This window comes from Petaurus breviceps, unplaced genomic scaffold, assembly GCF_028583685.1.
Source record: "Petaurus breviceps papuanus isolate PSGF00001 unplaced genomic scaffold, PetGlider_PUasm1.0 490, whole genome shotgun sequence".
Lineage (NCBI taxonomy): Eukaryota > Metazoa > Chordata > Mammalia > Diprotodontia > Petauridae > Petaurus > Petaurus breviceps.
The window spans coordinates 14,026,819-14,044,927 of NW_027186352.1; the positions used below are offsets into that span (position 1 = coordinate 14,026,819).

General features: G+C 45.2%; 1 protein-coding gene across 1 annotated transcript in view; it reads left to right on the forward strand.

Annotated features, from left to right (window-relative positions):
• The window catches only part of ASAH2 (N-acylsphingosine amidohydrolase 2), a 66,087-nt gene extending 49,540 nt beyond the window's left edge, over window positions 1–16,547 (forward strand). Inside the window, 6 exon segments of the mRNA XM_069101668.1 lie at window positions 471–566; window positions 687–782; window positions 2,075–2,221; window positions 10,719–10,778; window positions 13,637–13,725; window positions 16,080–16,547. Of these exon segments, the coding sequence (XP_068957769.1) occupies window positions 471–566; window positions 687–782; window positions 2,075–2,221; window positions 10,719–10,778; window positions 13,637–13,725; window positions 16,080–16,290 (699 nt within the window). The 3' untranslated portion in view covers window positions 16,291–16,547.
• Window positions 16,548–18,109: the final 1,562 nt, after the last annotated feature.

Sequence of the window (18,109 nt, forward strand, 5' to 3'; positions counted from 1 at the left end):
CTGGGTGTGGTGCTGAGTATCTGAGCCCAGGATTCGATCTCCAGGTCTTCCCAACACTGGAGCTGGTGCTCTTACTCGCTGAGCCACCTGGCCGCCCCTAAGCAATTGGGGTTCAGTAACTTGCCCAAGGTTACATGGCAAGGTGTTTCTGGGTGGGTGCTAAGTGTCTGAGCCCGGGATTCGATCTCCAGGTTTTCTCAACACTGGAGCCGGTGCTCTTACTTGCTGTGCTACCTGGCCGCCCCCAAGGCACTAATTTTTAATTGGAATCACTCAGTCCCCTAGGTATTGTAGGAGAGTTGGGATCACTTCAAGAACTTTTAACAGGGAATATTTGAATTGATTAATGACAAAGACAAGACACAAAGTGAGACTAGACTGATGAATGCCCATTCTGGGGCTAGGTTCTGCCATGAGATAGATTTTGATTATGCTCTTCTCTCCTTTGTTTTCCTGTTCCTGATGCCCAGGAATTCGAGACTAACGGGAGGCAGAACATGAGTGTGGTGATTGCCGGACTGTGCAATGTTTATACACATTACATTGCAACCTATGAAGAGTATCAGGTGAGGCCCGAGCACTAGCTGCCTCTGGGTCCCTTGCTCTGAGCTCATTCACATACCTGTGGGGCTGTGCTGGTGGACACTGATGTTTGGGTTGTAGATGTCTGGGTCCTCTTCCCACAGGTTCAGCGCTATGAGGCAGCGTCCACGATTTACGGTCCTCATACTCTCTCTGCCTACATCCAGCTGTTCAGAGGTCTCGCCAGGGCCATAGCCACGGTAATGCTGGTGTCTGCATGTGTGTGGAGAGGAAGAGGGAGGGCTTCATGGGTGTTCATTTAGGTATTCCAGCTGTTTTCATTTTATTATTTCTACCTTAAAAATCACACATCTCTGAGGTGGGTGAGACTCTAAAAGAATGGGACTGATTTTGTTTCAGTGAATATCATGGTATAATGGAGGGACCAGTGAATTGGTGCCATCATTCTGCGTGAATTTCTCTTCTGTAGTTTGAAATTGACTAAAGTGTTGATCTCACTTTAATCTCATCTGAAAAGAGATTCCTCTCCCCATGAGAAACCAGCAAAAGAGTTTATTATAAATGTCAAGACAGAAGATTTCACAAGAGTTTAACTGACACATATGTTCACATACATACACATGCATATATTTATACACACACACACACATATATATGTTCACCATTACAATAAATAACTGTCCATTTATTTAAGAAATCCATATGGACAAGTATTTTTACTTAAGGAAACCCAAATAATGAAAAATCTTTCCTAATGCAAATAGTTAATTATGGTAATGACCCTGGTAATAATAATGGTAATAACACTAGTAGCCAATGACACTTTGCAATTTCACAAAATGCTTTATATACATTATCTCCCTTGAACTTCAAGGAGCCTGTGAGATAGGTAATAATGGTGTTATTATCATCATTTTCTTATGAAGAAAAAGAGTCTTAAGGAAGTTAAGTGAATGAACTGTGATCCAACAGGTCTCAAACCTATTGGACCAATATCTAATGCCATATCTAGCTGCCATTTTTTATCAGATCCCTCACCCTATTGAAACTAACAACATCCATCTTCCATAACATTAACTCTTGCCTATCTAGTAAGTGCTGGAGGCAGGATTCAAACACGAATCTCACCTCATTCTATCTTGAGTGCACTTATGACCACAACATGGTAGCCTTCAGAGTCATCCCTTTTCTAGTCTCAGGACCTCTGCTGTTACAGAGACTTGTCCCTAGGATGGAACAGTGCCCTCTTCCATGACTAATAGTGGGTGAATGTCCAAAGATTCTTAGTCTTTTGGGACATCATGCAGGCCACCATCTTTCAGGTATTACAGTATTACCTTGGATATTTTACTGGTCATTTGGAGAGACATATGTTCAAAAGAATAGACCCCCAGCTGAAATTTCAGAAAGACTTCCTTTTAATCACAAAATCAACAAGTGCATGGGGGACTTCCTCCAGATCAGGGACGTCTCAGTGAGAATTCATGCGCTGGATTTCCAAACTCAGCAAATTCTCTCTACTCTACTATAGGACACGGTTGCCAGTTTAAGCCAAGGACCGGAGCCACCCTTTTTTAGTCAACTGATGTTGCCATTGACTCCCAATACAGTTGATAGAACCCCAACAAACACTACATTCGGGGATGTGCTACAGTCAGCCAAGCTGGAATACCAAAGGGTAAGAACCTTCAAGACATATCAGCATCTTGATTTGATTTCTGGATTCTTGTGTGTGTTTGGTATTTCATTCCCCTGTCTCCAATGGCAGTGTCCATGTCTGCTCTCAGCAGCGACCATTTTTACAGCCAGGTCTTCTCTCAAAATTTAAAATTTATGTAAGTGACTGTTGAAAACTAAAAATAAATAATTAAATTAAAAATATAAAAAGAAGTGATCTGGAGAGATGGGACTACTGGACATGATCTTTTTGAAATCTTCCAACTGTTTCTTTAAAATCCTTTGGTTTTGAGAGGAGGTGGTGGTGAGAAAGATGCCCTTGGAATTAGGAGGGAGTTGGGTTTAAATCTGGCCTCCAACATTTATTAGCTATGGGACCAATAATAAGGCACTTCAGATCTCTCCTCCACCTCTCCTCTGCCTGGAGCCCTCTGCCTCCTCCCCTTTGCCCAGAAGCTTCCTTGATGGCTCAGCTCAAAATCCCACTTTCTAATTCCCTCTTCATTGGAGGTAGATTCACCCTTTTCATTTTTGATACTCATAATTTGGTATTCTTCTTTCTTTTTTTAAATCATATTGTCTAAGGGTCTATCAATTTTATTGTTTTTTTTTCATAAAACCAGTTCTTAGTTTTTATTAATTCAACAGTTTTCTTAATTTCAATTTTATTAATCTCTCCTTTGGTTTTCAGTATTGCTAATTTAGTATTTAATTGCAGACTTTCAATTTGTTCTTTTTCTAACTTTTTCAATTGCATGCCCAATTAATTGACCTCCCTTTTCTCTAATCTATTCATGTATGCACTCAGGGATATAAAACTTCCCCTAAGAGCTGCCTTTGTTGCATCCCACAAATTTGGGTATGTTGTCTCATTATTGTCATTCTCTTGAATGAAGCTATTGATTGTTTCTATGATTTCTTGTTTGACCCACTCATTCTTTAGGATTAAATTGTTTAGTTTCTAAATAGTTTTTAGTGTCTTTCCATGGCCCTTTATTGCATATGATTTTTAATGCATCATGATCTGAGAATGATGCACTTAATATTTCTGCCTTTCTGCACTGAATTGTGAGGTTTTATATCCTAGTACATGATCGATTTTTGTGTATGTGCCATGTACCACTGAGAAGAATGTATATTCCTTTTTATCCCCATTCAGTTTTCTCCAGAGATCTATCATACTTACCTCTCTAAAACTCTATTCACCTCCTTAACTTCTTTCTTGTTTATTTTGAGGTTGGATTTATCAAGTTCAGAGAGGGGGAGATTAAGGTCTCCCACTAGTATAGTTTTGCTATCTATTTCTTCCTCTAATTCCCTTACCTTCTCCTCTAGGAATCTGGATGCTATACCACTTGGTGCATATATGTTAAGTAATGATATTGCTTCATTCTCGATGGTGCCTTTTAGCAGGATATAGATTCCTTCCTTATCTCTTTTAATTAGATCAATTTTTGCTTTTGCTTTATCTGAGATAAGGATTGCTACCCCTGCTTTTTTTACTTTAGCTGAGGCATGATATATTTTACTCCAGCCTTTTACCTTTACCCTGTGTGTATCCCTCTGTTTCAGATGTGTTTCTTCTAAACAGCACATTGTAGGATTATGGTTTTTAATCTGTTCTGCTATCTGTCTCTGTTTTATGGGAGAGTTCATCACATTCACAGTTATGATTATTTTCTGTTTCTTTCCTTCCATCCTATTCCCTCCCCTGTTTACACTTTTATTTTTCTCCCCTTCTCCCTTCCCCTCCTTAATAGTTTTCCTTTTGACCACCGCTTCCCTCATCAGCGCCCCTCCCTTTTCCTCCTCTTCCTCCTTACTTCTTCCCTCCCTTTTACCTCCCCCCTTTTGCAGCCCTTCCCCCTTCCTGCTGCCTGTAGGATATTTTTATACTTAATGAAGTATGTTATTTCTTCTTCGTACCAAGAGTGACAGGAACAGATCTCATGCAAAGCTCCTCTCCCTCCCCTCTTTCCCTCTATCATGATATGTTTTGCATTTCTTCTCCATACAGTCCTATGCTTAACTGGTTGTATTATTCCCTCCTTGCACCAGAACCAATGAGGGAAAAGCTCATATTATACTTATCTCCCTCCCTTCTTTCCCTCTATTATATTGTTTATTATGCGTCTTTGTGTGGCATAATTTACCCTTTTCCACTTCATTCTTTCTTCTTCTTCCACTGCAGTCCCTTTGTAGCCCTTAGTAAGATTTTTTAAATTGTCATTTTGTGTAATTTATACTCATACCCTCTACTTGTCTATAAACAGTTTGCTCTTATTAAATAACAGGGTGTGTGTGTGTGTGTGTGTGTGTGTGTGTGTGTGTGTGTGTGTGTGTGTGTGTGTATTTTCCTTGTTTACCTTTCTATGTCTCTTTTGCATCTCATAGTTAGGGGTTGAATTTTCCACTGAGCTCTGGCTTTTTCATCAGGAAGGTCTGGAAATCTGTTATATCATTGAATCACCATCTCTTTGCCTGGAAGAATATGTTCAGTCTTGCTGGGTAGGTGATCCTTGGTTGTAACCTGAGCTCTGTTGCCTTTTGAAAAATTGAATTCCACTGCTGCCAAATCGTGAGTGATCCTCACTGTGGTTCCTTGATATTTGAATTTTTCTTTCTGGTTGCTTGTAGTATTTTCTCCTTCACCTGGTAGTTCTGAAGTTTGGCCACAACATTTCGAGAACTTTTCAATTTGGGATCTCTTTCACATGAGGTGTCTGGTGGATTCTCTCAATTTCTATTTTACACTCTGGTTCTAGTATCCCAGGGCAGTTTTCCTTAATGAGCTCTTGGAGAATGTTGTCCAATCTCATTTTTTTCATCATGATCTTCTGGTAGGCCTATGATTCTCAGATTATCTCTCCTGGATCTGTTTTCCAGGTCAGTTATTTTTCCATTGAGATATTTTACCTCTTTTTAACATTTTTCGTTCTTGATGTTTTGTTTGACTAATTCTTGGTTCCTGTAGCAGCAAGCACCCCAAGCATCCTCAGGGTGGCTGCCCATACAGGTTCTTGGATCTGCTTTGATAAAGGAAAGCAACTCAAAATGGGTTAACAAGCTTACTTTAATCAGTCAGACATATATCATTTACCTTGTTCAGGGGAAAAAGGTCAGCACCCCGAACTTCAAAGTATACAGGCAGAATTATCAAGACAGAAACAGATCAAGTAGACAGCTTTCCAAACTGTCCAGCCATTACATCCATACCAAATCAACATCTGGGTTTTTCAAAGCTGTGGGGGCCCTGGACAACAGCTTCCCAGAATCCAGATCAAATCACAGAACACTTCTCAAAGTGAGCCCCCCAAAACAAAGCTACACATCAGGGCTTATATAGCCTTCTTCTGGTTCAGAGAATGTAACAACCTTATTGACTCACTGGCCAATCAAGAAGTATCTACTGAAAAACAAGCCTCCCACCCCAGGCTCCAGGTGCACTTTAGCCTAGGGGCAGGGAAGATCTTTAAAATTTACATTCCCATTACAGTTCCTCAGAGAGTCATTTGCTTCAATTTGGTTGATTCTAGTTTTTAGTGAATTATTTTCCTCCGTTAGTTTTTGAAGCTCCTTTTCCATATCACACATTTTTCTTTTTAAGGAGCTGTTTCCTTCATTGTAATGTTTTTCTAATTTTGCAATTTTGATTTTAAAAGAATTATTCATTTTTGTCTTCTATCTCTCTCATTTGGTTTTCAAAGTTCTTTTTGAGCTCATCTAAGAATGCTTCCTGTGCCTGAGACCAGTTCCCTTTTGAAGCTTCAGCTGTGGGTGTGGAGTCAACACTGTCTCCCTAGGATTTTGGTTCCTTCCTCTCATGATAGTAGGACTCCAGAGTCTTTGTCTTTGCAATCTGCTTTTTACCCATTTTGAGGCAGGGTCCTAGGCACGCCCTTCCTCTAGGGTTCCTAAGCCTTTACTGTTTAAAGGTTTGCCCTGGGGCAATGATTACTATGTTTTCAGGGTCAGAGGGGGGATTGGAGCAGCCGGGGTTCACTCTGCCACCCTGGTCCCTGGAAGCCCAGATAGGGGCTTTTTAAATTTCTGGGCTGTGGATTGGTAGTCCCAGGAGTAGCTGCTGCCTCTGCCAGGGGCCCTGCATTTGATTCTTACTCTACTCCATCCAGTCCCAGCCCTGCAGTGATAGGCCTGGCAGTGGCTCTTGTGGTTGGTGGGTCAACTTGCCACCACGTTGATCAGGCCTCATCCGGGCCTCTGTCTCACCTCCCAGTCCGAGCCTCAGCACCGCCTGGGGTCATCTTCTGGGCCTCAGCACTACCTGGGGTCCTCAAATCCCACTTTCTGAAGGATGCCTTTCATGGTCTTGCTTTCTCCTCCCAGATCACTGTCATCAACCTTATGTGTGTGGTGTATGGGTGTGTGTATGTATGTGTGCACACGTATGTGCGTGTACATATTGTGTATGTGTGTATGCATGCTTATATGTAATATAGAATGCACATCTTATAAATTAGGTACGCTTACATGCCATCTATGCATGTGTCTTATCAATAACAAGATGCAGACACTCTCTTTATATATGTATATATGCACAGTGTCTGTACCTTGCTCTATATGCACACATTTTATTTATATGTACACACATATAAAACAAGACACAGACTCTGCTTTAAACAAGGTGCAGATGCTCCGTTTGTTCATATTTCTGCACATACATGTCTTTATCTATTATTTGTATTTTTTGTTTACATGCTGTTCCTCTTTTTAGATTGTCAGCTCCCTGAGGACAGGGACCATCTTCGCCTTTCTGTATGCCCCCATTACTTAACACAGTGCTTGGTGCATAGTAGGTGTTTAATAAATCTTGCTGCCTGACTCAGCTTGGCCCAAGGTCAAATGACAGGGCTAAGGTCTGTGGCCTACACTTCACAAGGCTTTTGTGTGACCCTGGGTAAATGATTCCATCTTCTGTAGCTGTTTTCCCATCATCAGTAGAATGGGGAGGGGGTAATGATGTGCCAACTACCTTCCTCATGGAGAAGTCATCAGACTCAAATAGAGGAAAGATAATAGAGACTTGGAAGTACTTTTTGCGAGCTTGAGGGGGGACGCTAATAGTGACAGCCAGCCCTTTGATGGCATTTTAAGGCTGGCAGAGTATTTCACAAATATCTCATTTGGTCCTCACACCAGGCCTGGGGGAGGTGCTGTTATTGTCCCCATTTTACAAAGGAGAAAACTGAGGAAGGCAGCAGTTAAGAGACTCATCATCAAGTTGGCCACTACCACTAGGTGATGGATTTTGTTTGGCCAGACTTGGTTTGTCTAGATTTGTGATTTTAATTGGCATGAGGAAGCTCCCTTTATCTAGAGGATTTTTAGGCTACAGTTGTAGAGAATGCCTGGGAATCAAGACAAAGTAAATTGACTTGCTCAGATCACACATCGAAGATGTTTCCAAGGTGGAAGTTGGACCCAGATCCTGACTCTGGGACCATCTCCCTAGGCCCTCCTCCAGCTGCCTCTCCATAGGAACTCTTACAGATGACCAAACCATAGAGGGGCTGCCACTTGCATTAGCAGAGGGACTACACCATTGGTGAAATCCCACACTTTCAAGAGTTGAGGAAGAACCAACAAGCATTCGTTATGGTCTTCTGCATACCAGGCTCTGTGTTACAGGAGGTGGGGATACACAAATAGATGTGAAATGGTTTGTCCCTTAATGGGGGAGTCAGAGTGTCCTCACTCATAAGAGGCTCCACCAACCATCAACAAATGAATCCCAGATAGTTTTGGGAGGGGGAGTCCAAGTTGCTGGAGACATGTTGAAGAAGGTGGTGCTTGATCTGAGGTGGAAATGAGGAGGGAGGGCATTCCAGGTGTGGGGGTCAGGCAGGGCAAAGGCTTGGAGATGGGAGATACAGCATCATCTTGTGTGTAGAGTAGGGAGGAAATGGCTGGAAAGCAGTGTGTGGTGAGGAGGATTAAGAATAAAACCATCACAAAGGCTCTTTGATCCTGGAGGTGAGAAGGAGCCCCTGGGATTTATTGAGCAGGGGGATGATGTGACTGTGGGAAAATCCCCTTGGCAGCAGCCTGTGACCACAGACTGGGATGGAAGGGGAGAGGTGAGTCAGAGAACCTCCCAGAAGGCTCACGAGTAGCCCAGGGGAAAAGAGATGGAGGCCTTGACTGGCGGGTGAGGGTGGATGGGGACCATTGGTGGAGAAGACAAGATCTGGCCGCTGAGGAAAAGAAGAAGAAGGCTCGAATTCACGAAGCCACGCGTCCGCTCATCTCCAGCTGCTTGTGGAGGTCACCAAGGCATAGACTGAGACCGGCTGTGAGGACAAACCTAGCCATGCAGCGCCCCCAGCGAGGGATGAATGAGCCACCATCAGGATGGGGTGGAGACAGGGGGGAGGGGGTTCCCCGGGGGGAGGTTCCCCCTCAGCCAGAGCGAAAGCTGGCTGAGCCCTTCTCCAGATGCTGAAGGGGAGCTTCCTGTTGGACGGACGAATCCCTGCTGTGTGTTGAACACTTAGAATGTGGATGCTAGGACAGTAATGAGAAGCTTTGTTCAGGAATGAAGAAAAAGTGAGACTTTGGTAAAAAAACAAGCCCATGGGTCTCCACAGCCCTCCAGGGGCTCCTTGGCTCTGGGCGGATGAATGGTCAGAATCACAGGCTAATTGACTTTGAGCTGGAAGGCACCTGGCCCAGCCCCCGCACTTTATAGAAGGGCCGACTGGAAACCAGAAAGGGTCAGGAAGGAGCCAACGATCCGCTGCCTTTGTTGGACACCTGAGTTTTGGGCCCTGGGCTTCTTGACTGGTTTAGTCGGAATTCAAACGCAGATCTCTTGACTTCAGATCAGTCTTGTTTGCATTTGGAAAATGTGAACAATTGGAAATGTGATGCTTCCTTTGCCGTCTCTGCTTCCACACTGGCTGGTGCCTGGGCCTGGCTCAGGGAGGCACCTGGTCCTTCATGCTGAGTCTTCCCTGCTCTTGGACTCGGAGCTGGGTTGAGCTTCACCTCTCCACACTGTGGTCTCCACAGGGAATGAGCTTTCTTGCCATCTCTGTATGGCCAATCGAATGATGTCCATCTTATCAGCAGTGAAGCAGATAGGAATGTGGGGAAGGTTAGAGCGGACCCAAGGCCATGGCCTAGGTGTGCTGAGTGGATTCAGAAGCGATGGAAAGATTTCTTTGCCAAGTCCTGTAGATCATCCTCAGGATTTTGGAACCCCAGGGAGATGCTCAGTGCTTCAGGACTGATTTTAATGAGTTGTCCTTGGCCTAAGCATCCTCCCCGTTTCTTTCCACTGGTGTGGAGCGCCTCCTGTGGGTGGGCGCAGGCTTCTGGAGAAACCAGTGGGCTGAGAACTTTTGTATGATACTCCCTGGAGACTGGACAGTTTTTAAAATAATTGCCATGAATGGAAGGAGACAGAACTTCAGTTGGAGATGGCGCCAGTGGCCATCTAGTCCTGCCCCTACTGAACAAGGACATCCCACTACAACTAGCAACCATCCTCTCCTCCCCAAATCAGATCCTTTTCCCTTTGAGATAGGGCTGAAGGTGCTGACTTTGTAGGAGTGTTTTACCTGAGACGTGGCCGGAGTTTGGCTCTTGGTAACTTTTGCTCATTATTTTTGTCTCTCTACTATGCACCCTGTAGAGTCTGTTTAGCTAGTGGGGACCTTGGAAAGTAAAATTAGATCAGTCCAGAGCTAGCTGGATGGGACCTGAGGAGATGTGGGGAGGTAGATGACTTTTCCAAGGTGATGCTGGTAGGGAGTATCATTCTTAGGACTTGAATCCAGGTTATCCAACTCCTGAATCAGGGCTCTTGAATCTTATACAAACCAATCAGCAAGCACATATTGTGTTTCCTGTGTGCCAGGGGCTGTGTCAAAAATTAAAATGAAACAGGCCTATATTTAAGCAGCTTATAGTGTGTAGACATGAGAACATACAGAAAGTGGGGATAGGGAATGGATCTGGGATTTCTTTGAAGTGAGGAAAGCCCCCCTGCTAAGGCAGGCTGAGAGCCTGGGGCAGGTGCTCAGGGTTCGAGGGCTCAGGTATGGAACTCCTCCTTAGTCAGAGTCAGCAGGGGCCAGAGGTCAGGCTTTCTATTGCTGACATTGCACCCCCTTGCTTTCAAAATAAATGAGTTAACAAGGGGTAGGGGGCAGCAGCAGCTTCACAAAATATGAATGCAATATAGACTGCAAACAACAGAGTATTGGATTTGGAGTCAGGGAGATGGGAGTCCAAATCCAGCTTCATACATTTACTAGCTGTGTGATCCTGGGCAAGTCACTTTACCTCTGCCTGCCTCAGTTTCCTCCCCTGTAAGATGGGGATCATAATTGCATCTACCTCCCAGAGTTGTTATATGGAGCTCCCTGAGATATATGTAAAGTAATTTGCAAACCTCAAAGTGCTATACAGAGGCTAGCTGTTTTCAAAAATGTCCTCGTCCTGTCTCACCAGATAACTTCTGTTTTCTTCAGGGTGAGGTTGCTGAGGTCATGTTTGTGGGTGCTAACCCGAAGAATTCAGCAGAAAATCTGGTGAGAATCATTATAATGCTACACAGAGATGGTCCGAAGGAAAGTTGCACCATTTCACATCCCCTCCCTCTGCTTTCCGGCCCCTCCCTCCCCACACCCAGGGGGTGCCCAGACACTGCCTCCTGTCAGCTCACAGTCCCCTGGAACAGGAGCCTCATGGTCCTGACCTTCAGGCTTCCCAGGTGCCCATCTTGGGTACTGCTCCCCCCACCTCACAAGAAGAGAGTGAGGAGGAGGTGAAAAGCTCCCACGATGAATGAGATGATCTCATTCAAAAGCTTGGCCCAGCCTGGCTTCGGGGGCACTCACATGCACGCTGGCAATTTCAGCCACAGGGACGGACTGGAGGGGCAAATATTTTTGGTTGAGAGAATATGGGGAGGGAGGACAGGGGAGAGAAGACAAAGGAGGGGAGGGGAGGGGACTTTCCCAAGGTCATGCAGCCAACATGTGTCTGATATATTACATACACACATATATGCACACATACATGTCCAGACTGTGGTTCTGTTGGCACTGGACAGTTTCCATTGTGCACGCTCTCTTCGTCGTGGGAAATGGGCACCTCCTCGGTCCCCCGGAGCCTCAGGGTGCTGTTTGGGGGATGGGAGGTTAGTGACCTGCCCAAGATGGCCCAGCCAGCATGGGTCAAGCTCACTCCTCCTGATCCCAAGGCCAGCTGTGCTTTTCCAGGCTCTGCTGCTGGTCCTTTGAATAAATGTCTATACTTGGCTTCTATTTCCAAAGGCGAGGCAGAGCGACTTATGGGATAAAGAGTCATCCTTGGAGTCAGGAAGACCTGACTGGGTCCTGCCTCTGACAGACACAAGCTGTGTGAGCAGTCACTGGACCTCTCTGCATGCTCAGTAATTCTCTAACCCATGATTTGCCAGCGGCCTTTGGTGTTGGGAGCATCCACACCAGAAGTTCCCCGCCCATGCATCACCGGTCTAGCTGCCTCTGACCTTTATTCAGTACTGTCCTGGCTCTATGTGATCTCTGTCTGTGCCCCTGAGATCTTGCTGCCCTGAGACAGTCACCTCTCTATTGCATAGCCAGTCTGGACAGGCCCCGTGGTCGTTTGTCATTCTGCCTTTCTGGGGCTGGCAGACGTTCTACTCAGCGCCCCCCCCCTCCCCCCCCCCCCCCATTCTGAGCCCTGATTCCTGTCTCTGACCAGTCACAAACACATCCTTCTTGTATAGTCATTGTTGCTCTAAATCTGGCCTGGTGGCAGATTTTGGACTCCTTGGAAATTTATTTTTTTTTTTAAAAATCAAGTGAGAGGCATGCCTAATGATGCTGCTACAATTGGTGTTTTTATCTAACGATCTTCTGGAGGATATCAAAGGGCTCTTGGAAAGGATGTGATTAATCAGCCTAGCTGATATCCATGGGAACCAGGCAGCAGGGAAATGTGTTCTGGCATTGCCATGGAGAAGCAGCAGAGCCTAAAGTTGAAAGGCTAATGAGGAAAACATATTCCCTTCCTTCAGGAGCCTCTGATGCCTCCAGGTAAATGCTTTGTGTGGTTATTTGCATTTATGGAACTAATTATGCCTCTGGAAAAGCAGGCAGAGGCAAAGGGAGGACCCTTGGGTCCCTGAACCTGGTCCTCACACAGGGCTCGCAGCTAACTAAGCCTTCTCACTAATAATAATAATCTATAGCGCTTCAGGTTTACGAAGCACTTTCTACATGCTAGATCATCATCATTCGGTCCCCCACAAGCCTGTGAGGTCAGGCTTTTTTCAATTGAGGAAATGAAAGCACAGAGAGGTCCTTCCAGGGTTGCACAGCTGGGAAGTGTTTGAGGCAGGATTCGAACTCAGGTCTTTCTGACTTTGGGTCCAGTGCTCTATCTACTCACTGAGCCACCTGGTTGCCCTATGCCCTTGTCCTCAGCCAAGTCAGCAAAGAGCAGAGCTCTTGGATTCCTCTCAAACCTATTCAAGTCCTAGACACATTCAACTTGATTTAATTCAATTGCATAAGCATTTAGTAAGTACTTACCAGGCACTGGGGATGCAGATGCACAATTGATATCCTTTAAGGAACTTGCATTCTATTTGAGGAGCTGCGTTACAAGAAAGTCCAAAAGTATAGCAAATGTCAGCAGCAGATGGTGCTGGGGAGCGGCATGACCTGCTAATCATCCCCTGAGCTAGGGGACCTTGCTTCCCTTCCATCCTTGGGGCAGCTCACTTCTCTTCAGGGGCTTTTCACTCCTCCCTCCCCTTTTGGGTTTGCCTTGCTTTGGAAAACCTCCATGGGCACAGGAATCCCCAATTCACTGCCAGGTTTGTCACAGTTCAGCATTCCTCTCCTCCATTGTCCAGCTGGTTTAATGAGCTGTCTGGCCCCCAGGTTCAGTCTAAATCAACTATTTCGTTTATAGAAAAAGGAATCCTTTCTCTTTCCCCTCAATTTGTAATCATTAAGTGGAATATAACACACAGTTTAAAGCTTTATCCCAGTTAATGACTTAACAAAGTAGCTTGAAAAACAAAACCAGAGGGAAGAGAGGAGGTGAATGTAGTAAATGGCCCAACAAATATCCCACCTTCTTTGGAGAAAGGGTAAGTGAGAAGGGGAAAGAAAGTCACTGGTCCCTCCAGTCTCCCCAAACAGCATCTTCCTTCCGTGGTTTGCCCCAGGTGTAGTCTGGGATGGCCGTCACCCTCACAGGGAAGCTCAGTCCTCTCATGGTTCCCTCTTCCTCTTCCTTCTTGCCTGTTTCTATGGTCTCTTTTTACTGGAGTCTGTATTTCCCACCCATAACCCCCTCTTCCCAGGGTAGGGTCAGTGGTACTCTGGGGATTTTCAGTGTCTGAATGGTTAACTCACTTATATTCTAGACAGATCACACCTTCCTGACAGTTGAGAGATATGAGAACACTTCTGCAATGTGGCAGATAGTACATAATGATGCCTCATGGGACACCAGGTGAGTCATTCTCTTCTGTCTCTTAAACTTTGAAAAGAGTTGGTTTCTGAAGCCTGGATAGGCAAGAGAAATGGGCGAGACCCCATGACTGTGTGATGCTGAAGGGATGGCGTTGGCTCACCAGCTGGCTTATGGGCTCAATGGCTTTCTCTAATTTCATCTCACCTTGGCCCAGGGGTGACCCTGGTTTCTTGAAGGCCATTCCAGCAGAGGCCACAAACTGATGAAAGGCTTTGAGTCTGAGCCTGGTGATGGACCCTGCATCTGCCAGACTCGCTAAATGCAGAGAGGCTCCTGCTGAGGTGGCTGCTAGGGATGGACATGGTGAGGCCAAAGCCCATCACCCACAGAATTTTTGGCATTGTTAGTTTTTACATTATTTTTGTTTGACATCCTTTCCCATACCCCCAGTCCCTCATAGCAAAGAATAAGGAAAGAGAAGAAAAGAAATCCCTAACAATTCAGCAGAGCTAAGCCACTTATGAACTATTAGAATCATGCTCACATTCTCCCATCTCTGCAAAGAAGGGAAAGAAGGAAGGAATTCTCCTGTCTCTTCTTTGGGGTCAAGTTTGGTCATTATAACTTCATAGCAATAAAGGGTTTTTTTTTTTGTTCCTTCCATTTTCATAATTTTACATAGCAACTATTTAAAAATAATTTTTATTGATATCTTTTTTTCTATATTTCCAATGAATTCCTCTCTCCCCCCCCCCCCCCGGGAGTTATCTCCTTTAATAAAGAATACAGAGGAAAACCCCCAGCAAAACTATGTCTGCCTTCATATGCTGTGTTCCAAACCCACAGTCCATGTTTCTGCCAAAGTAGGAAAAAAGGCTCATTTTTCCATCTCGTCTTTGGGACCAAACTTGGTGCTTATAATTTCTCAGCTTTCAAGGTCAAATTTGATGTTATTTCCCTTTCCATTGACATCATTGTACCCATCTCTTAAAGACCCAAGGGATCCAGATTCAAATTCTGGTTTTGCTACTCACTACTTGTGTGACCTTGGATAAGTCCTCAGTTTCCTTTTATATAAGATGAGGGGCTTCATAGGATCTGAGATTTAGATCTATAGGAGAGCTCAGAGATCACTGAATGCAACCCCAGCCCTCTCTCCATTTCACAGGGTTGAACTAGACCAGGGGTGGCCACTCTGAACTAGACAGTTTCTTCCAATGCTGTGATCTTACTAAGTCATGGAGAGTTAGAGTCCAGGTTAATAGAAGGAATAATAATAACTATTATAACTAGCATTTATATAGGACTTTAAGGTTGTCAAAATATTTAAGAAATTTGACTTCATTTTATCCTCACAACCGCCCTGGGAGGAAATGCTATAATCATCTCCATTCTACAGATCAGGAAACTGAGATTAATGATTTACCCAGGACCATCGAGGTAGTATCTCAGGCAGGATCTGACCCACCGAGCTGCCTGACGTACTGAGATGTTTCATTTGTGGCTTTCTACAAAACTAGGTGTGTGCTTGTAGTTGGAGAGCTCGCTTGTTCAAAGAGCAGTCTCTGCGCTCTGCAGTCCTGCCTCCACACAGCTTCCAGAGCATCTTTCTAAGAACCAGGTGTGACCCTGTAACTCTCCTTCATAGAGAACTTTATTCACTACCTGTTGTTAGGAGGACAGGGCTCTTCTGGCCTCTGGGACGTCTGGATGTGGGGCGTCCATTTGTGAAATGGTTCGTCTTTCATCATCTTCTTTCTCTCCCTGGCACCACATGTTGGCGGCACACCTACTATGCTCCAGGCCCTGAGGGTCACACTGGAAAGCACAAGGCATAGTCCCATTCTCTGAAAGCTACTGGAGAAACCTTAATACACACAACACAAGTATGTGATGGGGTGGGCTGTGAGAGGCAGAAGAGGCTGGATCTTGGAGCTGGGAAACCTGGACTATGGGCACACACTGGCTTGAGGCTGAGGAGTGGCCCAGAGGATAGGGCGGAAGATCTGAGTTCAAATTCCACTCAGACTGGAACTAACTTTATGACCTTGATCATGTCACTTAACGTCCATTGGCCTCAGTTTACTCAACAATAAAATGGGGATAATAATAGCACCTACTTCCCAGTAAATGAGATGTCTGTGAAGTGCGCAGGAAAGTGCCTCACACGTAGTAGGCTCTTCCCTCCCACCTTTCCCCTTTCACCCTTTGTGACTCTAAGCAAGTTATTTATGCTCTCGTGGTCCCGGGCTCTACGGCATGGACACCTTCCTTATCTGTTCCTCTCAGGGAGGAGGTTTCCCTTCTGGAAATGTCACTCCTTCTTTCAGACTTTCTAAAAACACCTCATTTCACTAAGATAAAATGAGATTTTCTTTTATTTTCAACGTCAGGTTTTACTGGCATAAAGGATCCTCTGGTCAGAGCAACGTAACTGTCCAATGGCACATTGCGGGCACCACCCTGCCGGGCCTCTACAGGATTCGCTACTTTGGGCACAGGAGGCAGCAGAATTTCCTGCAGCCGGCTGTGTTTCTTGCCTTCCAAGGTGCCTCGGCCCCGTTCTGGGTTGTAGGTCCCGGCGATGAGCCGATGACCAGCTGAAAGGGCCGTTCTCTTCTGTTGTTGGCGGAGGATGGGGACGAGCCGCCGCCTCTTCAAACCTGACATTTAAGGCTGATGGGTGAGCAGACGTCTGCACACATGCCCATGTGTCTGGGAATCACGCCATGCTAGGGCTTTAGTAGGTGGGAGATGCACTGGAAGAAAGCCCTGATCATCCGATTTTGTTCCTGACTCGCTGCTGATGCCGCCCAGAAGAGCACAGCCTCTGGCGTTTTGACAAGAGGGACTGAAGACTTGTAAATAGTGATTAAAGAATTTATTCATGAAGAGTTATTTATACGTGTGTGTGCATGTTTGTGCCCACTTTGGGATCACAAATGAATTTCATAAGATCACATAATCATAGCTGGGTGGCATAGTGGCTAGACCACTGGACTTGGGCTCAGGAATACCCGAGTTCATAGATAACCTTTCACACTTACACTTACTATCTGTGTGACCTTGGACAAGTCACTTAACTTTTTGCCTCAGTTTCCCCAGCTGTAACATGGGGATAGTAATGGTGCTTCCTTCCCAGGGTTGTTGAGATGATAAGATGAGATAATATAGTATTTGTAAAGCACGTAGTACACTGCCTGGCACACAGAGGCGCTGCATACTTATTCCCTTCCCTCCCTTCATAGGTCTAGAACTAAAAGGACTTTGTGGGTGATCTAGTCTAAACTCACATAGAAACATGGAGCTATTAAATCGTACACGGGGAATTAGAAAAGCACATGTTAACATCACCTACGTTCTGTTGTATTTTTGTTAATTTTATGAAATATTTCCCAATTACATTTTCATCTGGTTGGGCCACATTCAGGAGTGAATGGAATTAGGCTATATGCTTCAGTCCAGTTCTTTGATTCCACAGAGGGGGAACTGAAGCCCAGAAAGGGTGAGTGATTGGTCTAATTTCACATGGGCAGTAAACCTGAGCCGGGATCCGAACCCGAGTTCTTGGATTCAGCGCCAGCTTCTTGGTGCCGTGCCACATAAGAAACAGTGGGCTTCAGTGGAAGGAAGATTCTATGCAGAGTGGGAGGATGTATGTTCAGGTCCCAGGTCTGAAGACTGCTCCCCTTGTAAGCTTGGACACTTACCCATCCCGGGGCTCAGTTCCCTCCCACGTGGGAATGAGAGAGAAGTCCTCTCCCTAATTCAGGTGATACAATTGTGGAGGAGAGGCAGTGAAGTGTGAGCAGGTGTGAAGGCATTTCCTCCAGCTCCCAACAAGGTGTGAGTAAGATATGGTCTGCTGGAGGAGACCATAGGACCTCAAGTCATTCAATGAAGGCAATTTGTACCAGTAGGAAGTAGCTTGTGGTTGAGACAATCACTCATGTCCCTTCGCTCTATATTTAGGAACAGCCATTTGTTCAGTGGTTGAAGGGTCCAGGCTAGGAAGTGATCTGTGGAGGCTGAACTCTTCTCCTTGTTCTAGGGGGCAGCATAGTGGGGGAGGGGACTTTTCTCTTTCTTCCTCAATCCCAAATCATGAGCAGCAGGAGACTATGAATTCAGCCAGGAGCAGAGAATCACAATGGAAACACAAAAATCATAGAAGTGAAAATCCAGTTCCCCGAGGGAGAAGTCAGCTTAAAGGAATATGACCCTTGTAGCAGAGAGCTGTGCTGGTCATGAACTCAAGAAGGAAGCAGAACCTGTGGCTCAGCAGAGTGGCTTGACCAGAAGAAAGGATGCTGGACCTAAGGGGAGATTCATGAAGACCTTACAAAGAGGTTCAGTCAGAAATTGTGAGTTACTCTCTGCATGTATGCCTCATGACCATTGTGTTTGAGTTGTTTTTTCATCC